The 24686-nt window shown below is 40.5% G+C and overlaps 1 protein-coding gene across 1 annotated transcript; it reads right to left on the reverse strand.

Annotated features, from left to right (window-relative positions):
* Positions 1-6047: 6047 nt before the first annotated feature.
* mor (SWI/SNF- related protein mor) lies at positions 6048-24502 on the reverse strand. The gene is made up of 16 exons (XM_019047149.2): positions 24257-24502; positions 23527-23646; positions 21434-21538; positions 20743-20911; positions 19719-19921; positions 18384-18482; positions 17690-17808; positions 16773-16879; positions 16160-16284; positions 15127-15268; positions 14364-14548; positions 12767-12981; positions 11789-12009; positions 10746-10903; positions 10280-10375; positions 6048-8024 (listed from the first exon to the last, which is right to left on the reverse strand). The coding sequence occupies exons 1-16, from the start codon at positions 24371-24373 to the stop codon at positions 7347-7349; spliced, it is 2859 nt and encodes a 952-aa protein (XP_018902694.1). The 5' UTR covers positions 24374-24502; the 3' UTR covers positions 6048-7346.
* Between the last annotated feature and the right edge of the window lie 184 nt (positions 24503-24686).

Genomic DNA, 24686 nt, shown 5'->3' on the forward strand with positions numbered 1-24686 from the left:
CGGGGCCACTAGGGACTATACTAAAGATGTAAAGTGATCGACGAATATGTATATTGAGTAACCTGTATGAATATTATCCAGTAGCTTGCAACTCAATTCTAACTCTACCCATTTGGTGAGAGAGAAAGAAAATCGCCCGGCGGGACTTGCGTTGTTTTTGCGGCAAAGGCGCATGGCGTTCCCCCGCGACCCTCTGAAAGCGGTTGCACCATCTTGGCGGGACGCTTAAGTGTGCGAGAGAGATAGAAAATCGCCCAGGTCGGAAGCGTATAAGTGCGAGAGAGACAGCAAATAGCCAGGCGGGACTTGGGTGGTTTTCCGTCAAAGCAGCATCGCGTTCCCCCGCGACCCTCCGAGAGTGGTTGCACCCTCGGTTGCCCCGTTCAAGGGCACCCAGTGCGAGAGAGACAGAAAATCGCCCAGGTAGCAAGCGTAGAAGTGCGAGAGAGATAAAAAATCGCCTTGCACGACGCGATTGTGTGGGAGAGACAGAAAATAGCCAGGTGTCTCGCTAAAGTGTGCGAGAGAGACAGAAAATCGCCCAGGTAGGAAGCGTATAAGTGCGAGAGAGACAGGAAATAAACAGGCGGGACTTGCGTTGTTTCTGCGGGAAAGGCGCTTGGCGTTCCCCCGCGACCCTCCGAGAGTGGTTGCACCCTCGGTTGCCCCGTTCAAGCGCACCCAGTGCGAGAGAGATAGAAAATCGCCCAGGTATCAAGCGTATAAGTGCGAGAGAGATAGAAAATCGCCTTGCACGACGCGATTTTGTGCGAGAGAGACAGAAAATAGCCAGGCGTCTCGCTTAAGTATGCGAGAGAGACAGAAAATTGCCCAGGTAGGAAGCCTATAAGTGCGAGAGAGATAGAAAATCGCCTTGCACGACGCGATTGTGTGCGAGAGAGACAGAAAATATCCAGGCGTCTCGCTAAAGTGTGCGAGAGAGACAGAAAATCGCCCAGGTAGGAAGCCTATAAGTGCGAAAGAGACAGCAAATAGCCAGGCGGGACTTGGGTGGTTTCTGCGGCAAAGGCGCATGGCGTTCCCCCGCGACCCTCCGAGAGTGGTTGCACCCTCGGTTGCCCCGTTCAAGGGCACCCAGTGCAAGAGAGACAGAAAATCGCCCAGGTAGCAAGCGTAGAAGTGCGAGAGAGATAGAAAATCACCTTCCACGACGCGATTGTGTGCGAGAGAGACAGAAAATAGCCAGGCGTCTCGCTAAAGTGTGCGAGAGAGACAGAAAATCGCCCAGGTAGGAAGCGTATAAGTGCAAGAGAGACAGGAAATAGCCAGGCAGGACTTGGGTGGTTTTTCCGTCAAAGCAGCATCGCGTTCCCCCGCGACCCTCCGAGAGTGGTTGCACCCTCGGTTGCCCCGTTCAAGGGCACCCAGTGCGAGAGAGACAGAAAATCGCCCAGGCAGCAAGCGTATAAGTGCGAGAGAGATAGAAAATCACCTTGCAAGAAGCGATTGTGTGCGAGAGAGACAGAAAATAGCCAGGCGTCTCGCTAAAGTGTGCGAGAGAGACAGAAAATCGCCCAGGTAGGAAGCCTATAAGTGCGAGTGAGACAGGAAATAAACAGGCGGGAATTGCGTTGTTTCTGCGGCAAAGGCGCATGGCGTTCCCCCGCGACCCCTCCGAGAGTGGTTGCACCCTCGTTGCCCCTTTCAAGCGCACCCAGTGCGAGAGAGACAGAAAATCGCCCAGGTAGCAAGCGTATAAGTGCGAGAGAGATAGAAAATCGTCTTGCACGACGCGATTGTGTGCGAGAGAGACAGAAAATCGCCCAGGTAGGAAGCGTATAAGTGCGAGAGAGACAGCAAATAGCCAGGCGGGACTTGGGTGGTTTTTCCGTCAAAGCAGCATCGCGTTCCCCCGCGACCCTCCGAGAGTGGTTGCACCCTCGGTTGCCCCGTTCAAGGCACCCAGTTCGAGAGAGACAGAAAATCGCCCAGGTAGCAAGCGTAGAAGTGCGAGAGAGATAGAAAAATCACCTTCCATGACGCGATTGTGTGCGAGAGAGACAGAAAATAGCCAGGCGTCTCGCTAAAGTGTGCGAGAGACAGAAAATCGCCCAGGTTGGAAGCGTATAAGTGCAAGAGAGACAGGAAATAACCAGGCAGACTTGGGTGGTTTTTCCGTCAAAGCAGCATCGCGTTCCCCCGCGACCCTCCGAGAGTGGTTGCACCCTCGGTTGCCCCGTTCAAGCGCACCCAGTGCGAGAGAGACAGAAAATCGCCCAGGCAGCAAGCGTATAAGTGCGAGAGAGATAGAAAATCACCTTGCAAGAAGCGATTGTGTGCGAGAGAGACAGAAAATAGCCAGGCGTCTCGCTAAAGTGTGCGAGAGAGACAGAAAATCGCCCAGGTAGGAAGCCTATAAGTGCGAGTGAGACAGGAAATAAACAGGCGGGACTTGCGTTGTTTCTGCGGCAAAGGCGCATGGCGTTCCCCCGCGACCCTCCGAGAGTGGTTGCACCCTCGGTTGCCCCTTTCAAGCGCACCCAGTGCGAGAGAGACAGAAAATCGCCCAGGTAGCATGCGTATAAGTGCGAGAGAGATAGAAAATCGCCTTGCACGACGCGATTGTGTGCGAGAGAGACAGAATATAGCCAGGCGTCTCGCTAAAGTGTGCGAGAGAGACAGAAAATCGCCCAGGTAGGAAGCCTATAAGTGCGAGAGAGACAGCAAATAGCCAGGCGGGACTTGCGTTGTTTTCTGCGGCAAAGGCGCATCGCGTTCCCCCGCGACCCTCCGAGAGTGTTGCACCCTTGGTTGCCCCTTTCAAGGGCACCCAGTGCGAGAGAGACAGAAAATCGCCCAGGTAGCAAGCGTATAAGTGCGAGAGAGATAGAAAATCGCCTTGCACGACGCGATTGTGTGCGAGGGAGACAGAAAATAGCCGGGCGTCTCGCTAAAGTGTGTGAGAGAGACAGCAAATCGCCCAGGTAGGAAGCCTATAGGGGAGACCGGGGCTATGTTGACCAGATTTTTGAAAACTTGTGTCTGAAGAAACAGAAGAATAGAATGCCATTTCTTTAATGCTCTAATCCTTGAGCATACAGTGTAAAATTAAAATCAACTGAAAACATTGTACAAAATACTTTAATTTTGTGAGTTTCATGCGTTTTTAAAAGAAAATCCATTTTGGTCAACATAGCCCCTGCTTGGGGCTATGTTGGCCACCCCCGGGGCTAAGTAAGCCACCTGTAAGGAAGCTATGTTAACCTTTGTTCAGTTGATTGTAACTGCACTTAAAAAAGCTTAGTATTATGCCCTTACACTTATCTTTCGTAATGTTTGTAAAACTCAATACCTTTGGAGCTGAAAATTTAAAAAAAAAAAAAAATTTTAAAGAACAGTATCAAATTTAATAAGTGAGTTGGCGTGAAAAGCAACTTAAAAAACGATAAGAGGATCTACTTCTCCTTTAATTAGGATCGTTTAAACTCAAAGAAAATGGATTTGAAACCTTACGCAAAAAAAATATAAAATGGACTGATTTAAGCAGAAAGGAACCAACCCACATTTTGGAAAAAATCGAGTTATGAGTGGTTTTGAACTCAACCACTGCTCTACTATCTATCGCCAAAAATTCAAAATTTTTGTTGGAGCAAATTTTGCAGAAATTGAATTTGAAGTTTATCTTTTACATTGAGTCTTATGCAAGAGCCAAACTTTAAAACCTCTTTTTCTCGGTTCGCTCCCGATGTGGCTTGGTTCCCTTCTGTTTAACTCCGTCCAAATGTAGGTATGTTTTCTTAGTAGGTCAACATAGCCCCAAAAAATGGTCCACATAGCCCCGATTGAGATTACCTCAAATCAAAGTCATCCAACTAAGAAACAAAGAGTCAAAAGCCATAAATCCATACACTAAAATCAAAGGAAAGGGGTCTACTTCAAATAGAAACAAAGATTAATAAGATACAAAATAAATACTCGCCACAGCAAACAAAATTCAAAATTAAAAAAATCGCGTTTTCCGGCTATTTTCGAAGGTAAACAAGAATGTTACAGCACAGAGCATAACAGAGGGGGACACCATCGATGTTGATATTTTAAATTGTTAGTCTACATCTCTGCCAACCTTTTTTTCTCATCAAAACATCAAATTTACGTTTTCCTATACAAAATTCTCACGATGGTTATCATAGCCTCGTGGCCAACATAACCCCGGTCTCCCCTAAGTGCGAGAGAGACAGGAAATAAACAAGCGGGACTTGCGTTGTTTCTGCGGCAAAGGCGCATGGCGTTCCCCCGCGACCCTCCGAGAGTGGTTGCACCCTCGGTTGCCCCTTTCAAGCGCACCCAGTGCGAGAGAGACAGAAAATCGCCCAGGTAGCATGCGTATAAGTGCGAGAGAGATAGAAAATCGCCTTGCACGACGCGATTGTGTGCGAGAGAGACAGAATATAGCCAGGCGTCTCGCTAAAGTGTGCGAGAGAGACAGAAAATCGCCCAGGTAGGAAGCCTATAAGTGCGAGAGAGACAGCAAATAGCCAGGCGGGACTTGCGTTGTTTCTGCGGCAAAGGCGCATCGCGTTCCCCCGCGACCCTCCGAGAGTGGTTGCACCCTCGGTTGCCCCTTTCAAGGGCACCCAGTGCGAGAGAGACAGAAAATCGCCCAGGTAGCAAGCGCATAAGTGCGAGAGAGATAGAAAATCGCCTTGCACGACGCGATTGTGTGCGAGGGAGACAGAAAATAGCCGGGCGTCTCGCTAAAGTGTGCGAGAGAGACAGCAAATCGCCCAGGTAGGAAGCCTATAAGTGCGAGAGAGACAGAAAATAGCCAGGCGGGACTTGGGTGGTTTTTCCGTCAAAGCAGCATCGCGTTCCCCCGCGACCCTCCGAGGGTGGTTGCACCCTCGTTGCCCCCGTTCAAGGGCACCCAGTGCGAGAGAGACAGAAAATCGCCCAGGTAGCACGCGTACAAGTGCGAGAGAGATAGAAAATCGCCTTGCACGACGCGATTGTGTGCGAGAGATACAGAAAATAGCCAGGCGTCTCGCTAAAGTGTGCGAGAGAGACAGAATATAGCCAGCCGTCTCGCTAAAGTGCGCGAGAGAGGCAGAAAATCGCCCAGGTAGGAAGCGTACAAGTGCGAGAGAGATAGAAAATCGCCTTGCACGAGGCGTTTGTTTGCGGGAGAGACAGAAAGCGTCTCGCGTATGAGCGCGAGAGAGAAAGGAAATCGCCTGGCGGGACTTGCGTTGTTTTTGCGGCAGAGGCGCATGGCGTTCCACGCGACCCTCTGAGAGCGGTTGCACCCTTTTCGCGGGACGCTTTAAATGTGCGAGAGAGATAGAAAATAGCCTGGAGGATAGGGACGCTTGGGTGTGCGAGAGAGACAGGAAAATAGCCAGGCAGCTCGCTTAAGTGTGCGAGAGAGATAGAAAATAGCCAAGCGTCTCGCGTGTAAGTTCGAGAGTGAAAGAAAATCGCCCGGTGGGACTTGCGTTGTTTTTGCGGAAAAGGCGCATGGCGTTTCCCCGCGACCCTCTGAGAGCGGTTGCACCATCTTGGCGGGACGCTTAAGTGTGGGAGAGAGATAGAAAATCGCCTGGAGGGCAGGGACGCTTGGGTGTGCGAGCGAGACAGAAGACAACCAGGCAGCTCGTTTAAGTGTGCGAGAAAGATAGAAAATCGCCTGGAGGGCAGGGACGCCTGGGTGTGCGAGAGAGAGACAGAAAACAGCCAGGCAGCTCGCTTAAGTGTGCGAGAGAGATAGAAAGTAGCCAGGTGTCTCGCGTATTAGCGCGAGAGAGAAAGAAAATCGCCCGGCGGGACTTTCGTTGCGACATGATAATCAGCAGAATTGAGATGAAAACTTCAAATGCGTTTTTAACAGTATACAAAGTCTCATAAATACGTCCTTCACCAAGAAAACTCTTCAGCTAATGCATTTGTTCAAATTATTCAGGTAATTACATTTCAGGGAAATGCAAACAAGATGCATAAATGCTTAGCCATGTTCAGTCATGGAATTTTCACGAAATGTACTTGAAACTATGAGAAAAGGAGGAAAAGTTAAAAATAACTAGACCGAGATCTGAGTGAGTATGTACAGTCATTTATTTTGATAAGAAAAAAATACATTTAGATCTATGTACAAAATGTAATTATTGTAGCATTTTTTCACGATAAAAATGAATAAGAGTACTGTCATTAGTTACATCCTTCAGAAAAAAGAGAAAATGTTCATGATTAATAATTTACATGGACACTGCTGTACTATTATCGAGGACAATAATTGCTAAGATTCATGCAGATTTAACACATTGTTGATGTAGGACTAAGTTACACAACTCAAAAACAGATGCTTACAGCTGTTTGAGTAAATATAAAAAAAAGTACCATTGGTTTCATGGAGTTAGACAAGTCAAAAACATACCTTTTTAGGGCTATTGATAAATTAAAATAGATTTTGCAAAGCCAATCGGCAGAAAATTTAAATTAGTTCAAATAACTAAAAAATCAATTTTAAAATCTGACTTGAAAAAGTAAACTAGATCTATGAGCTGCAACAGTGACATTTGTGATAGAATTTTAATATTCTGTTTGCAGATACATAGGATGTAACGCTGTTGAACCAAAAAAATAATGAAACATCCTCATTTCATCAGAGTTTTTGCTTAGCATAGGAAAAATAGAAAAAAAAACACCAAAGATGCCGGCCTTGATTGACACAATGTTAGCCGTCATTTTTGCACATTTATTGAACTCAAAAACAAACATAATATCTGTACACAGAAAGGAATAATGTACAAAAGAATAACTTTTTTGGAAGGGAAAAAAAGGTGAAGAGATATACATCTGACAAATATTGCCAATTCAACGAGTCTTGAGATACAAATCTCAGAAACTGAGGGCTAGAGGAATTCAAAAGAGATTGCTCATCAAAGATAAAGCTTAACTAGGAGAGGGAACGTTGGTAATTGGCAGATTTTTGCAACATTTAGATGTCCAGGGTACCCAGTAAATTGTATTGCTTGTATGCACTCATTTTTTGGGCGATAGGAGAGTAAAGAAAAAGTAAACCGAGTTAGTTATTAAAGTTGGAAATATTGTAACTTCTCTTGCATTCAAAAATATCACCGATTTTGAAATCTAGAAATTTTTCCAGCAGACATGTGGCTACAACTAAAAAAAATACAAAACTTGCAGATAGTGGATCCCAAAGTTTGTTTCTACCTGCTTATTTGCTGCATTGTTTATTTTTTTATTCCCTGTTGTGAGGTATGCTTTTGAAAATGAAATTTTTGCATTGGTTCATCGTCAAGCTAAGTACAACCAACAATCGACTGGAGAAGCTATGCCATGACCAATTTTACATTAAAATCTAGCTCACTTTACGTGGCCATAGGTGTTGCTGGGGGCTGCGGCGTAGCAACAGCCTGAGGTGATAATGGAGTCGGGGTTGTTGATGGTGTTTGTTGCTGCTGTTCAGCTGCAAGGCGTTGATGAGCCTGCTGCCTCGCACGGAATTCCGCTGCTTTCAACTGCTCTAAATGAAACTGTTGCCTTTCCGTAATCAATTGTTGACGCTGGTACTCCAGACCTTCTCTTTCTCGCTCCATTGTAGTCTCAAGCTCTTCAAAGTGCCTTAACTTAATTTCTAACTTTTTCATTTGCGTTTCTACGAGTAAAGCTACCAAAGATTTAATCTTCCGTTCTTCAACAGCTGCCAGGTGCTTAGCTTTCACAGCTGCAGCAGCGAGTGCTGCTGATGCAGCCGATTGTAACTGTGCATCTTTGATAACTCTGTCCTGCTCTGTCTCTTCTTTGGATGTTTCCTTCTTGTCAGAGGCATCTTTCATCTCAACATCTTTGTTTCCATCTGTTTCTGCGACTCCTTCTCCTGTCGAGGCTTCTTTCTTTTCTTCTTCTTCCTTTTTGATTTCTTTCACTTCCCCATCAGCTGCAGGTTTTTCTGGTTCCTTTTCTCCATTTGTTTCTTTTTCTTTTGCTTCCTTCTTCTCCTTGTCCTCTTCTTCTTCCTTTTCTGGGGCAGTTCCAGCTATGCCACTCTAAAAAATAAGAAATTGATAGAAAAATCTTAAATAAAGACCAAAAAATCAATGGTTCAAAGATTCATAGCGTCAAGGCACAAATGAATTGGAAGGATAGTGAATTGGGTAAATGGAAATTAGGAGATTGATATAGGCCAAAACTAGGTGGAGTGAGCTCTACACAGCCCACAAACTGAGAGAATTTCGGGAATCATTGCGGTAATGTTGGGCATCCAGAGGAATCAAGATTTTTGGTTCTTGAAATTTTTCAACAATTCTTAACTTTTCCCTGATCTTAAAAGCAAATTTCCTGACCTTTCAACGCAACAAAAATTTTTGGATCTTGAAATTCCGAGATATTTCTGAACTGTTCATAGGAAATCCCTTGACCCTTAATAGGAAATTCTTTGACTTTGCCTTACAATAGAAATATTTTTGTCTTAAAATTTCCTCCCTTTCTCCTGACCCTTCATAAGCAATTCCCTTACTTTTCGACATGAAAATTGCCATGCATTTTTATTTGGGAGCTAAAACAGGACGAACAAATTTAGATGGATAAAAGATATTAACAACAGGTGGTGGAGCCCCAGAGGCCTTTAGTTTCAAGAACATGAGGCTGGAGTCAAACACCTTAAAGCTATTCTCACTACTTCAACATGAACTGACAAATGAGCACCCATACCCAAATCATACATATTATACAATTATGGATGATTTGACTTCATAGGAAGTTTAAATTCAATTCTTTTTTCAAGTGACTAACCACCTTTTTTCACAATCCCTCGTATATTCAATCATTTCTTGATAAAGCACAAGCCAGCTGCAAAACCACTTTTTTGCACTTTACACGGAAAAAAATGGATTGCTGATTGAACAATTAAATTGTTAAAAAAATTTGTCCGACATATTCCAAATGTATATTCTACAATAGCGGAAAGTTAATTTAACCACAGGGGAGGTTAAACTAGCATTTTTTTATTGTAAAATCTACATTGAAACATGTTGGACACTTTTTTTAACTACAAAATTGTTAAATCAGCACTTTCATTTTTTTCCATGTATTTGCTGTACAAAATTACTAAAGTTGAGGGAATTGAATTTCATGGCTTTGTTTTTTAGCTGGTTTTGCATTGCCAACGATGTTCACCTATCCATAAAGAGTCATTCTGTCTTTATTCTGTCTGGTATATTTGAGGAGGAACCCAAAAAGAACCGGAATTTTGCTGTAACTTGGCAACGGTGGAAAATATCCAGGTTCTACTGATAGGTGGTGTAACTAGAAGCTATGATGAGTCACTAGGTCAAATTTCAACGTTGTAGTACATTTCCTTTTATTTTGGCGAGACTTGGTTTAAGGGGTTGTCTGGCGAGTTAGTCGTTTTTGAAGATGGGTGATTTTCACGGGCAAGGTGCAGCTAACTCTGTCAATTTTCAGTGTGAATCTTGCATGGAACATGATTCACTCATGACATGAGTGATTGAATGTTTTTCTTCGATCTGGAGTGTGATTTATTGTTTAAACTTCAGCTGGAACGCTAAAAGGGGGATCCATGCGGCAACAACGTGTTGTAGGCCCAAATTTTTCACAGCAATGTTTTGAATATTTCTGCATTACATTCAAGTGATATCTGCTAGTTAGTTAAATGATCTATAACCACCCTCATTCACAAAAATGCAATTTTTTTCATTAATTGCATCGGATCTATCAAATGGCGATGGCGGTTCGGAGCCATACAGGGGTTTCGAGCGATACAGCACCATTTTGAAAGCAAAAAACAGTGCTTACACTGAAGTTTTTGATGAAGCTTGTCCTCCAGAAGCAGCACTTCAAAAGATTAACAGAGAAAGTCGTGTTTTTATCAAGTAAGAGAGAAAAACTTGAGCCCTAAGTGTTGTTACCGAGAATGACCCATCTTCAAAAACTACAAACTTGTTAGACAACCCCTTAAACCAAGTCTCGCCAAAATAAAACCTGGAGTAGCGAGAAAGTAAAAAATGTGCTACGGCGTTGAAATTTGGCCTCGTGACTCTTCAAAGCTCTTAGTTACACCTCCTAGCAGTGGGACCCGAATATTTTCCGTTGTTGGCAAGTTACAGCAAAATTTCGTTTTTTTTTGGGTTTCTCCTCGTAAGTTCTAATAGGCCACAATTGAGAGAGCCTTAAGAGAGCCTCTGTAGCCCAAAAACTCACAAGATCAATTTAATATGTAGGATCAAATGAGACTGATTCAAAACGTATGAACCAAATTAAAATTTATTAGAAACCATGATACCTGAACGAGACCAGCAGCCGGATCGAATTTCCCATCTCGAGTTGAAGCTTCAACATTTTTAATATGGGCATCCATCAGAGCAGCAGGGACTTCATCCTAAGGAGACATAAGGCAAAAGTGATTCAAAACCTACTCCAAATTCTTCAAGTATTTCTATTGGTGGAATAGATTCATTAAAATTACATGAGTTCTGAGTGGCCAACTGAAATGAAAAACTCAAGAGTTTGAGTAGAAACGTTGTAATCCACCTTTAAGTTCTCTCTTTGAGTCCTCGAGAATTCGGAAGCCTAAGTTCTATAATTCTGTTTTCTTTCCTTGCACTTAGCTTGGAAATTTTGTTGTTTTCGTAATTTTTTCTCGAGAGTGCTTTTTCAATATGGCAGAAAAAATAAAAGAAAAGTGTGGTCTTTCGTATGAGAGATACTCATGAAAATTACAAAACCAGCTTGATGAAATAAATACGGACCTTTATGTTCGCAAATTCTTCCATCGCAGCTTTGGCGGCTGCAGAGGCGACTCGAGGATCAACAACAGAGGCTAGAAAAGCTACGGTGGACATAATGGGGTTTCCAGCTTTACTAAATGGGATGGGTTGATAAGCTAACGGTCCAAGGGCGCCCCCACCTGAAAAATATATGTACAAGTTGAAAAAAAACCACCTAGAATGGCACAACTACAGAAGAAGAAGAGAGTAAATGATCAAGATAAGGGCTTGAAACAGAATTTTGCTGCAGTTTAAGGTTAGGTTGCAGTGCATATTTGCTTTGTCACTGAATTAGTGCAGTACTATTCCGATGATTAATTTGAAGTGAAAAATTACAAGGTGAAAAATACAACAAAATCAGGAATGAAGGGTGGACAGGTTGAAGAAACAGTATCAGAGATCCCAAGGCTATTTTCATTTAATTAGAATTTCTAAGAAAAAAATTGGCCCCCGGCCAATTTATGCGCAGCGCAAGCGCCAACATATGGGGATATATGAGATATGGCTGTACACAGATTTGGTAGACACCGGACGGACGGACACACATTTTTCCAAGTATGGTTATTTTGACTCCACGGACCATGAAACGTCTAGTCATGATGAAATTTGAACTTTTTTTTTTCTTTCTTAGAGGATGACAATACTTCCTCTACCCTAGGGGAGCGAGAAAGTAAAAATTCATGAGAAACTTGGATGACACAAAATTCTTCTTACATAAGCAAGCAGAGTAACAAGTTTCTTTCAATTCTAGAATTTCCTGACTTGTTGAGGATGTTGGGTTTCAAAGGTGTTTTCCACAAGACATATTTGGAGTGCAATTTTAGCTCTGTCGATAGAAAGTATGTGTGCAATTGGAGCCATGCAGAGGTTTCGGCGAAAAAAGGAAGTTCAAAATTCCTTTGCAAAAAGGCTTTGATTTTACACAGTTAAGTAAACTTTACTGATTTTTTCAAGCTCTCTTAACTTCTCAAGAGGATGTTACCCTGAAGAAGACATGAGGAATTCTCCAAAGGAAAGATACTTACCGGCTTCAGGGTCTTCGAGGTAGGGATCCTCGATTGGGAGTCGTAGGAAATGCAGAATGCACTCGTCTTGAGTTCTTGTTCCTACATGTTCGCAGACTTTGTTCCAGTCATCCTTGTAAAGCTCGAGTGCTTCAAGCAAAAGCAGTGTTTCTTGCTCTGTCCACTCTCTCGTAAGACTGGCCGCAGTTTTATTCTTCATGACCCCAGGTTTCCTTACATACCTTAAAAATAGAAGGTAAGTGTCCATCTTTAGCATAGTAAAATATTGTCAAAATGTGAGAGCCTCCCAGTTCTGGAGTATCTGGGCAATCATGTACTATGTTAGAATTTAAACTTGATTGAAATACAGTTTTTTTTTTCAGAGGTTTTGAAAACTTGAAAGTTTACATTTCCTGTAATAAGTTAATAACCATCCTTCAGTTTGAGTTGAAATTCCACCTTGGGACCACCAAAAAAATCCAGTTGATGTAGATATACGGAAAATCAAAATCTGGTGAATTTTGAGGAGTAACATTGTTTTCATGGGAAAATGGCAGGAGCACCTGGAAAAAAATCTGATAAATCGCAAAATCTGGTGAATCGACCTCTTACTGTAACGAATTACCATATACTGCTCACAGAAGCGCTTACATCAATCATAGATGATAAAGCCAATTAGTTCATGGTAAAATATAAAATACTAATTATAAATATTTCAGCACCCATACTACAATTACTGATGCCAAACCAATTTTAAGTATTTTAGAATATTTTTTAGTTTAGCGGACAATAAGACACCAAACACAATTACCATGTTAAAAAAATTAAACATTTATGTTTATGATCCATTTTTGATAAATTTTAAAATATTCTTTGAGAATACGGCAAATATAGCACTGAACACAGATAAAATAAATTTAGTTATTGGCTTTGAGAAACCACACAGTATCAACAGGTTAGACAACATTCGTATATTAAGTATCAAATCGATGAACTTACTGATCTACTCTGAGTCCAAAGTTGGGATCTGTTTCAAGTTTGGAGATGGGCGTTGCTTCTGGTTTCTTCTCTAAGTCAAGTAACGTTTTAGCAGCAGAAGGCTGCGGTGTTTTCGGAGGGTTGACTGGCTGAAGACCTGAGGGTGTATCTGAGAGAACGTGGAAGTGAGAGGTTGGAGGAGGACCCATTGGTGTTGGACGGCTTTCAGCATCCACCTAAAAATAAAGATTATACATAACGTTTTGCCGGCAGCAAACCTTTTTGCCCCAAATTATAATTCAAACAGATTGGCAGCTCGGAATACCTTAGCCCATACCCTGCCGGAGGCAGTCGGATCCACAACCAGTCTGAGTTTGCTCTTAGCTGTTACATTATGTTCTTGACGCGTCCCGCGTTTCAATCTTACATATGTGAGTATTCACTGTTGAAGCCACCCTCTGGGGTGGCACTTTTTGTGCCTTTTTTCAATATGTTGCGAGTTGTAGTGACTGGGAGGCCACATAAAGCCATCCAATTTCACCTTTTTTTCTTTAGTTTCCAACCATGGTGTGAACCACCGCCACCTGGTGATTCACCCCTTTTTCTGTTAGTGTTGAGAGTCTCGTCATAGCTCATATATATTGAAATTTTGCAAGCTTCACAAAAAATGATAAAATTGAACACTTGTACTGTCATTGTAATATTCTCCTTAACAAGTTTTGCCTTAGGGTGACTTTAGTTGACTTTGATTTTGAGAAAAAGGTTCACGCGTTGACTTGTTTCATGAAAACTTCCGATTTTAATGGAACTCTCGCAAGTGTCAGGAATTTGAACTGGTTCCTATGTAAAATTTTGCAAGAGACACGATAGGGCCACTGGTTTTCTCTGAAATCAACTCGCAAGCTCAAGAAAAGCTCTCAAAGTTAAGACCGTAATGGAGGAGATATCCCACTCTGCCATGAAAGCCCACATCTATATCAAGACCAACTCTCTATGCAAAGATAGGGAGCACATACATTAACATGGTTGCCACTTTATTTCGGGACTCCAACACTGAAATGACAGCAACCCTGCTAATGTATTTGCTCCCTATCTTGGCATGGATAGTTTGTCTTGATATAGAGGTGGACTCTCAAGGTAGCGTGGGAGAGCCCCTCCATCACGGCCTCAATTTTGAGAGCTACTTTTGAGCTTTGGAGTTGATTTTGGACAAAAACCAGTGACATCATCGTATTTCTTGCAAAATCTTATGTAAAAAAATACTTAAATTGCAAATCCCTCACACATGCAAGAGCTCCATTATCTCCGATTGAATACAATGCCAATCATGAAACAGAGACGGGTACTTACTTAATTCACATTTTTAGAAACTTAGTTTTTAAAATTAACCAGATGCGAGCCAGACAAGACCACATTAAGAGTGGTCTTGTTTCGATCTACAGGTTGGCAAACTAACTTGACAAAAGCTGTAAATCGAAATAATGATATTAATGATGCAAGTGATTAATGCTGATAGAGGTCGCTAAAGCCATGGCACAATCGTTCATCCAATCGGCCTACATTGGCTAGAAATCCATGGGAGTCAACATGCTACAGTGTGTTCGAACAAAGGGCTTACCTGATAGTTGATGAGTCCCCATTGCTCTAAAAATGCATGAACTCTCATGATTGAGCAAACATCACCAGCTAAATTTCTTCTTGATGCAGTGCTAGTTATATACTCGGTAGGATTTAGGCGGTAAGTGTCAATCATAAAGTTTCTGTATGCTAGATAGATTTCAGGAGTTTTTGATTTGTTCTTCCCTGTAAAAAGAGAAAGGCATGTGAAACAAATGAAAATGTTCGTGGAGGAAACACCAAACAGCTGGCTGAAAAAGGCCATTACTCTTCTTCCATGAAATCTCAGTCGTATTGGTTTCTTTAAAAGCTAGGCTCCGGATCAACAGGTAAGGTTAGATCATCAAGTTCCAGTCCGTCCACAAAACCGACTGCAGGGAGATTATTAGGATTCAATATTTTACGAAGATAAAGTATCAAAAAAATACACATAGAATAGTATGTGTACCCAGTGTGATAGAGCATGTGATCAAGTTGTGAGGTTTAAGTTCATTGACCATAAGAGTCAACTTCCCTCATAGCTCACTAGCTTCTTGGCTTCATCAAAAGAGCCTCTATTGGTTTTAGGCAGGACGCGCCCTGACAGTATCAAGTTTTTCAAAAATTTAGGGAGTTATGGTTGTTCTGTTACGATAGATATTTGGGGCCACTAAAGCCAAAAATTAGGAGGAAAATGTGCTATCATCATTTTTAAAAATGTGTCCATTTAATCGAGGAGACTAAAAAATCTAAGTTAAACATTCAGAAAAAAGTACAGGACCTACCATTGAAAAATTCGGGCAGAGCTCTCTTCTCAATTGAGTGAATTGAGTTGTAATCAAACCATGCAGAATAGCTTGGAATAATTATGTGGTGTGTCTGTTCAGTGACATTATCTTCTTGCCCTTCATCCTTTACAGTTGTATCCTGAAAAATGAGAATACATAATTTGGAGAATTGAAGATTTGAAAATACCATTTAAGGGGGGGGGGGTAGGAGGGGAAATAGATTATTAAGTAATGTAACTTGAAATTCAAGGATTGTGTGAACACATCTTTCATTTTATTTGCTGTAGTTATGTGCCATACCATAATGAAAAATAAAATATTATTTTTCGGTATCTAAACAATAATATCTTTGTAGTTGCATAATCATGACCCTTCCTTAGTGATGTTAATTACTAGAAGAAAAAATGATGAAATTTCAACTCCCCCCCCCCCCTTGCAGGATGACAATACTTCCTCTACCCTAGGGTAGAAAGTAAAAAGAATAGAGTTGGACCAAAATGGATTTTCCGCGTCACTGGATTCGGATATCGATTTTTTGTATTCGGATAGCGGATAATACCGGATCCGGATAGTGCTTTTTTGCGCAAGAAAAATCTCCCCATTTCGCGCTTGGGACAAGTGGTACACTGAGTATAACACCATCAAGACCGCCATCCACGATGTATGTGCCTCCGCTCCGGCAACCTCCATATTTTTCAGTGATATGCTATGAGCCTGCAAAAACAAATACTAAAAAAAAGACCTGGCGGAAAAGCAGCATGGCTTTCATTGGCTTCATGGTGTGATGGGCCAGATGAATCAGATGTGCAGAGAGAGAAATATTATTATAAGTGTGCCTAAACAAGACTAAAGTGAAAAACAGCGCTTTGATGCTGCAATAACAAGCTGCAAACTGCGACATTACAATAATTGCTGAGTTACACTCGGACTCTGTTCTCTAATTTTTCTGGAGATAGGAAAATCATGGTGAAGCGATAGAGAATGCAATTGTAGTTGTAGAGAATGAATCAACTAAAAAAAAAGCACACACCTGAGTAGTAGTATCAGACATTTTGCCCATTTCACTGTCCTCTCCTTTATCCATATCTTCATCCAGATCAGCTAGAGTTCCTGTTTTCAAAGGCTGCGAGTCACTGTCCTTTTTAGATGACACACCTTAAAGAAAAATCAAAGCATATTACAGGGAGTTTTCACACACACAAAAACACAGTCTACTAAGTAACATCTACATCCTTTTATTCCAATAATGATATGTGTAAGAGAAAAGATGAGAGATTACATTATGAGAAAACATTGCAACGGAAGTGTCCAGAGAAGAACTTTAAAATTTTATCCCTACTGACTTCGAATATTCCGTGAAAAAAATAAATAGTTTACAGGTGAATAATTTACTTCATTTTTATCCTGGTGGGATTTAAAAGGGGGGGGGGGTGTTCACAAGTGCAATCTTATGCATATTTACAATAGTTATCTTTGCATATACACAAAACTCTCTAACATACATTTTATTCATTCATTATGAAGGCACTAATTTTTAGGGCAGAGAAAACATGAGCACTAAGGTCGTTTAAGGCGTTTTCCTCAGAGGCCCATTTAAGAATTGAGCTCATCTCTTTTGAAATATTTTACCTACAAAAGTTTACCTTGTTTAGGAACAGAGACTTCAGCTATGTTTGGCTCTGGAGTTGGCTCAGGCATATCTTTAGTCAAATCATCGCCATCTTCATCCCCTCTGGGTTTTTTGCTAGAACTGAGAATAAAAACATGAGACAAAATGGGATTAATAAGTTACTAGAAGCAAAGTAAAAAATGGAAATCATTGAAGGAATGTAGATGGAAGAAATTCAGCATCACGAGCTGGAAAAAGCAGCAAATTATGGTGCGCCATGATTTTGTTGCTAGGTAATGCTCTTAAGCATAAATAAATCCAATATGCCTCAATTTCGGATGAGAATTTTTCGGTCTTGCTTTTGTTAGTCTTCACGTCTCCTAAGTACCTTGTTTATTGGGGTGCAAAAATTGAAGTGCCAAAGTGAAAAATTTGCTGTTTATTACAGCCTTTACATATCCTGGGTAATTTGAAAGTCCTGTTGGCTTTTAAAATACATCAAATGAGCATAAAATTTCGCTTCTCCAATTTTTTTTCTTCAAGAAAAATCGTGTACTAAAATCTTCCAGAATTTAATTGTTAAGGCAAAGAAAATTAATAAAATGTTCACTCATGCATCTTCAACGATTTGTCTTTGAAAACTTAAACGATGAGCAGAAATTTACAACATCGCAATTGAACGTACGCCCTCTCTTGAGGAAGCATCACACACTTTTAATAAAGCCAAATACACATAGGTAAAACAAGATTTTGCAACTGATCACTTGCCTTGTCAATTAATAATGGTTACGTTTTCCTCGAACGTAGCAGAGGTTTGATAAACTTACTTAAAAGGTATGTAGGAGTAACTCTCCAACCTACTTGGTTTGGAGAAATTATGTTCTCCTTGAGAGAAAAATCAATGGTTTAAGGAAAATCGGAACATTTGAAGGAAGACAGAAAAATAGCTACCTTTTCCTTTTCCCCAGTTGCTTGGGTGGTGGTGATGGAGATCTTTTCCTTTTGTGTTTCTTTTTTGCTTTGTCAGGGTCTCCTCCTCCGCCCATCAGGTCTTCTACTGATAATCGTAACTGAATCAAAATGATAAGTTACATTTATGATAAACATGCTCATGAAAAAGAAACAAAGCAACATGATTTTGCTGAAATAAAACCATCCTCTACTCCGTATGTTGTGACAAAACTTTGTGATGAAGTTTCATGTGGTTTTTTTTAATCCTGAGCAGAGTGCTTGATTACATATCGCCTAGATTATAACTTTAGTATCCAAGAGTTAAAATCTACACAGAGTGGTACAATAAAATTGGGCACTTCATTTTCAATTCTGGACTGTTTAATACAATTATCAAAGACAATACATACACAGGTAAAACTCTATGGGGGACGTAAATACCAATGAGGAGCATGAAATACCCTGGTGATCACCATCTGAGGAGCAAGAATGTTGTGGTGCTGATACGGGCATTCATCATAAAATCTTGAACTGTACCATCACATAGATGTTATTTGCATAATATCAGAGAGAATGTATTTTTGACTTGAATACTACACTGACAAATTTGAAAACATTATTATCAGAGGCACCTTTGAAAAATGTATGCCATTCTTCAGAAAACAAACTTGACCGAGGACTTCTCCCGACTTACCCGATGGACTTTCTTCTTGCCGTTTTCATCCACTTCATAATCTTCTTCAGCCATCCACTCGTTATACTGATCCAAATCCAACACCCATGATGCAGAAACCTAAAAAAGTAAGTTCAGAGTGGGATTATAACCACAAGCTTGAAATGTGTAGAGAAAACAATGACATTATAACTTATAGACAGTGGGTACCTGGAACACGTGGTGGCTCTTTTTACTGAATTCGGCAACAGTCATCCATCGCCGGTGACGCGCTGGAGCCCCCGAATTTGCATCAGGGCTCTACCTGGTGCTAGACAAGCCTTATCTGAATGAGTTCTTGTTAAGTTCCAGCGTGAAGATTGACAGATTTTTAGAATTGTTTTAATATTGTTGTTATATTTGTTGTTTATAATTGTTGTAATAAGCTGATAGTGAATTTTACACTCTTATGAAAAGGTCCTTTTACATTTTCCTCTAAAGTCAACGGTTTGAAAGAGAAATGAGAAAAAAGGTCACTGATTGTAAGAATTTTTGCCTCGACCGTTTTAAAAACCCATATTTTCGACTTCAGAAATTATTTTTTCGAAAATTTTGTGGAATAAATTGATAGGAAATGTTACAGCCTTTCAGATATATCCTTAGACATTTTCCCCTAAAATCGACAGTTTTTAGGGAAAATGAGGAAAACAGGTCACCAATCGTAAGAATTTTTGCCGCGGCTTTTAGTAAAACTCCATTTTTTGGTCACAGGAATTTTTTTGAGTCTGTTTTATTTTAGTGTAAGTTGAAGAAGTTTAGAGTTACAAGCAAGAAACCAATGCAAAACACGCGTTCCCATGAGGCAGCGTAGTGGAGCCCTGAAACCCAGTCAATCATAAAACGACCGGGAAAACGGCCACTGCGCGCAAGCACGGGAAGATAGGGAACCGCACTGGGTATAAGCTATAATGTCTTTGAGAGAAAATGAGAAAATGTCATTACTGCATGGTCCTCTGTTGTCGAGCAAATGAATGATTATGCGCTAAAAGTATTTTTGCAGGCGCAAAGGTAGGTATAATATTTGGAGGGGATTGCTCAGTGATTGACTCTATGGGTTAGCTTGATGTCGTTTGGTGGAAAATCTTCGGACAACTATTGCTTGAGACCTTCCTGACACAGGTGTCTCAGGCGAATGAAGAAACATCCAAGTTTAGGAGAGAATTTTTTTTGCTCGACTTTCTATTCTGACCCAGCTATTAAGCAACTTGGAAAGGCAAAGTGTCTCTTGGGAGCATCCCAGGAGAGACTAACTTTTACTCAAAGGTACAAGTTTCTTTCATTTTCTTTACAAAACCCAGAGGTGCCTGTAATACTCACCCTCCAAACTCCCGTGTGAGACGGTGGAGTTTCTGGTGCGTCAATTGGGAGATCAGATGCTGGTAACCAAGAATCATGAGAGTCTGGGAAATAATACCAATGCATAAGGACCATTCGATCTCGTTTCACTGTTGGACGAGCATACTCTTCATCTAGTGGATCAGTGACCGGGAAAATTATATGACTAGCCTCCTCTTCATTTTCTGCAAAGGAAAATTTGTGAATTTAGAATATGAAAACTAAAAGATTTATCAAAAAAGTTAGGCGGTGAGAGCTGAGCTCAGTGAGAGTCGAGTCTGGGTAAAATCTACTCTCAAGTGAGTCAACCCATACAATGACCTTGCCATACAAGGCAAAAGTAATTTCAATTGACAGGTTAGGTTTTATCATGTTTATCTTATGTGTTTTATCTCTTACTCTTCCAAAAATAAGGGCTCTTTTATCCATACAGTACGATAAAGTCGCAATGTACCAGAGCGCCGATGAAGTCACTTTTTGAGGCTGTTTTGTCCAGTACTCCTAAGACTAGTGAGCAGCAACTGGTGATGCTGTATGCATAGGAGCCCAGCTCTGTATTTCACTCAGAAAATACAGATAAAAAATTCATTTCATAAATGAAAACCGGGGTTTGGTGCATATTTGGATAGTACATTAATAATTCCCAGAAACCACTAACAGCCCTCCATTCTTCCATAAGCTATAAGGTTTCCATTCTGAAAATGATGCTCGGTTTACACTTTCGGCAAACAAGAGGTTAGAAATGCATCGTTCTAGGATTGACTTCATTGGTGCACTAGTACACTGAGACTCTATTGTACTCAATGCTTTTTTTTTCTGTTGGTTCAATGGCTTATATTCCTTTGGGGCCTACAGCCAACTATAGACACATTGAATTGATGTAGCGGTGTTTATGTGATAAATGTTGTATGATTACTGAGCGCTTCTATCACATGAAATTCTTTGACAGGTGCGATTATCTATAATACACGAGAAAAGAAAGAAGGAATGAAAAAAAATGTAATACCAGTTATTGTTCCCTGATGCTTCTTGATTATTTCCTTCACTCTAGATTGAATGGGTTTGTCAACTTCTGGTTTTATGAAGACGTTGGGCAAGCTGAGGAATTTGTTATCGATTAGCGCTTTCTCAACTTTTGTGAACATTTCAAGATTCCGTTCCTGTTTTGATGGATTCTGCGTAAAAAATCAATTATTAAAACTGATGGAGAGAGTTTAAGAGTCACAACATATTATTGCTAAAAAAGATTTTATGAAAGTTCTTTTTTCTTCACCTATTGTTCAAGTGCTATTATTATTTCAAGTGCAGGGGGACCTGTGCATTAGCCACGAGGGAAATAACTGCACAAAATGAACTGAAATGTCACTTTACAAAAAACAATTTATATTCCAAGTCTGTTAACGCCAAGAGCGGTGCTTTACAGAAGTTCCAATAGCTTTAATTTAATTTTGCATGATGGCAGTTGCTTACAGCTTTAGAAAATCGTCGTACTGTGATCAAACCCAAGGTTTCATATCCTCAAGCTCAGACTCAGAAAAGATTAAAAACTTGACATTGACATAATGCTGATTTTTTTGAGATCTGAAAAGGTACCACTTTTCCCTCTTACAAAAAAGAATATCTCATCTTTGATGTACATTTTTAGGGCTATTATAAATAGAGAGGACTTTTTTCTTTACAAAGCTGAATATCCATACCTGAAAATCAAACCTTCGCCAACCCTGGTCACTCTTGAATTTATAAACAGTTGCCAGAATGTGAGATAGAGCTCCTCCAGGCTTAAAATCCAAAAACAAACGCATCTGAAAAGAAAAATTACAAAATAATTTTACTCAGAAACTTGCACATGTTTTAGGAATCAAGATATTTAATGTGAACTAATGAGATATTAGGCCCTCATGGGAACATTCCTGATTAGAAAACTGCACTTTCAAAGGCTTGAGAAATTGGGCTTTAAACTTTTTTTAAACAAATGAACAATTCTATTCTGTTTTTTTTTATTTTATTATTTTTTGTGCTTCGCACAAGTAGGTACTTGCTTATTTTCTACACTCTTGGCATCAGCTCATTGTTGCGTTAAGGAGTATTGTTCGGTGGAAATAAATTGGAAGAATTCCACACTTATGTGAATGAAATGTGTGTGCATCTTCCGCACAAGTTATGGGAAGATTAAGTATTTTGAATTGAGCTGTCCTTATCTGTTATGTTTAGGGAGTTTCTCTTCAAAGCCCTGGGTTTTGCTAAAAATGTACAGTTATATGAGGACTTTTTTTACCAGACAGCATATACCCATGTCAACATCGCTGAAATTGAACAACTCTTCCTCCTTTTTTTTTTTTCAAGTATTCAAAATCTATAATTAATCAAATATAAAATTACAGCTTATAGCGGCCCACTGAGCTGCCGGTCGGCGCTCAGTGGGCCTCTAAAATAGCGCTACGGAGCAGTAATTTTAAAACAGTGAATTTCTTGGAAGTATCAGTAATTTCTGAACTCAGCTACCCTCAAGAGTCCCTAAAAATGCATTTTACACGGTTTTAACATTAATCTGATTTAATAACAGTCACATCTGGCTTTCTTGCTCGCAAAAATCGGTCGGCGGGCATTGAGCGGAAACTTCAATCGCTCATGACTCGGAACCGTTTGGTTCCCTAGTTTACTTAATGGACCACTCATTGGATGCGGAAAAATAAGAACAATTTAAAAAACTGGTTTTGGTTCAAATAAAAAAAATTGAGATCTTTGAAAGCTCTTGGTTTAAAAGAAATTTTCTAGACCGAAAAACTGGGAAAAAGCACCTATGATAACTGAAAAATGTGATTTCGGGATTTTGACCTACTAAATCATAAAGAATGCAATTTAAGACGATTTTTTGTCCAAACCGGGACTCGATATCTTTCTTCGTTCGCGAGATATCAAGGTTCACAGGTTTTGCATTCCACCCCCCCTAGCGCCCTCCCCCCAACATTTTTTGGGGTCTGAAAATTTGGGGAAAGAAGTGCTCAACGATGAGTAATCAATAGACAAAGTCTGAAGAAATTCCAGAGGGGAGGCGAAAAAAGCCGTTATTGCATCAAGCTCTTTCGGAACGCAGCATACATATCCTCACCAACTAAACATCTGAATGTGTGCACAATCATTGCATTCTTGACATGGGTATACGCTGTTGGGTCCATAAGGTCCTCATGTATGGAGGATTCCTTTGTCAAGCTATACTGCTGTGCCTTGAGGCACCCTCAGAGGATTGACAGAATAGTGTTTGCCGCTTTTCAGCTGAGAGTAAGAATCCTTTTTACTTTGTAGGAATTAACATGTTCACAGTTACATACCCAAAGGAGAAGTGTTCATGCAAAATACTGTTGATTCAAATGAATTGAAAGACAAAAATTATGATGCCTTGGCATTTGTGAAAAATATCTGCACCACTAGGATCAGTCGTAATTTCGTCACCATAACCTCAGCACGTATGTTGTCACCTTTCGGCCAAAGTATCACAATCGCCATGCGACATTTAAAAATTTCCGCGGCCATTTTGTTTTTTTCAGAGCAATTGTTCAATGAAGCTGTCAAAAAATTTCAGTGCTTTTTTTGTTATGCTGCCGATAAAGTTCGGTTCAACAGACAGACGACAAACAGATTCAACCGGCAATTTCTCTGTAAAAAAAATAAAATGGCAGCGAAAACTTAAAACCCTCGCATCGCACTAAAGATACGTTGGCCGGAAGGTGAGGATATAATGAATTAGCAAAATTTAGCTGGGCTCAAATGCAGCAATAAGAATGGTACTTACAGGAAGTCGGGTGAGAGATGGTTTGGTGACATCTTTTCCCAGATTGTCTTCTTGGAACTGAATTAACTGCGTTACAAGGGTTGATAGAGATTTATTGGTTGGCGGGTCATTTTGGGTGTACTGTAATTAGAAAAATGATTATAAATACTAAAATTTGTTGAAACATTGAGCTAATGAAAGTTTCACCGTGAAACCATTGGGCCAGAGAAAGTAGGCTTAGATACACAAAATAATTTGTTACTGCATTGATACCTGCATCATACCACTGGGCCTAGGATACTGTTGAGTTACAACTCTTAACTATTATGTACTTAGTGTGGACAACATTGTAGCAACTGTCCATTTGCTCTTTCATACAAAATTGATAAGACAAGACCTATTGCCTCTGTTGAATTATGTGATGCATTTGGAGCTAAGTGCAGTGGTGAATGTAATGAAGGAAAAGATAAATAAAAAGAAAGAAAGTTGAATTGAATGAATAAGAAACAATGATCCAGGGGGTTAAACAAGTCGTATTCATTGACAGCTCTACAGTGGTAACAGACAAGATCATCGCTCCAGCGATGAGAAGGTTCAATTTACAAGAAACTTGAAATTATGTGGTCTCCAAGGGATTCCGTTTTCTTGACTAATGAGAGAACACAATTTTATGGACTACTGCTCCTTCAGAATATGAATTACTAACGAAAAAATTGCCCATGAGTTGGGATAGGAAAGCTGGTAGGCTTACCTTCTTGTAGTTTTTCTGCAACCATGATCGAATCCCGTCAAATGCAGCGACAGTCTCTGGAGATTCGTAAAACTTGATGTTTGGACCACCATCCTTCTTGGGTCCAAAAGCTAACATTTTGTAAAATCAACACCAAATATTAAAATAAAATAAGGCCGGGTGACGCTAATCGGAACTTTGGTATAAACATCAATAACAAGATGCAAGCTTCCACAATGGCCGCTTCTTCACAGAGAGTTCCTTCGATGCAGAGAGCAACCACCAAGCGTAAGCGAGTAGCGCTAGCGAGGCGCGGTAACTAAATTTCGTATTTTCATGTAGATGAAAGGATTTGGTGGCGCTAGAAAATAATAAAATAAGTTGATTTAAAAGATCACAAACACATATTTGAATAACTTAGTGGATTCATCGAAAAAATCATGTCCAGATG

The sequence above is a fragment of the Bemisia tabaci genome, chromosome 4 (assembly GCF_918797505.1).
Source record: "Bemisia tabaci chromosome 4, PGI_BMITA_v3".
NCBI classification, from domain to species: domain Eukaryota; kingdom Metazoa; phylum Arthropoda; class Insecta; order Hemiptera; family Aleyrodidae; genus Bemisia; species Bemisia tabaci.

What these genes read in the sequence shown, in the direction of transcription:
- mor (XM_019047149.2), bottom strand. Translation starts at nt 24,373, where the DNA reads ATGTTAGCTTTTGGACCCAAGAAGGATGGTGGTCCAAACATCAAGTTT. An exon ending in CAACTGGGGAAAAGGAAAAG is followed by an intron (nt 16,880 to 17,689) that starts GTAGCTATTTTT and finishes TTTTATTCTCAG; the next exon opens with TTCTAGCAAAAAACCCAGAG. An exon ending in GGGGACTCATCAACTATCAG is followed by an intron (nt 12,982 to 14,363) that starts GTAAGCCCTTTG and finishes CTTTATTTTTAG; the next exon opens with GTGGATGCTGAAAGCCGTCC.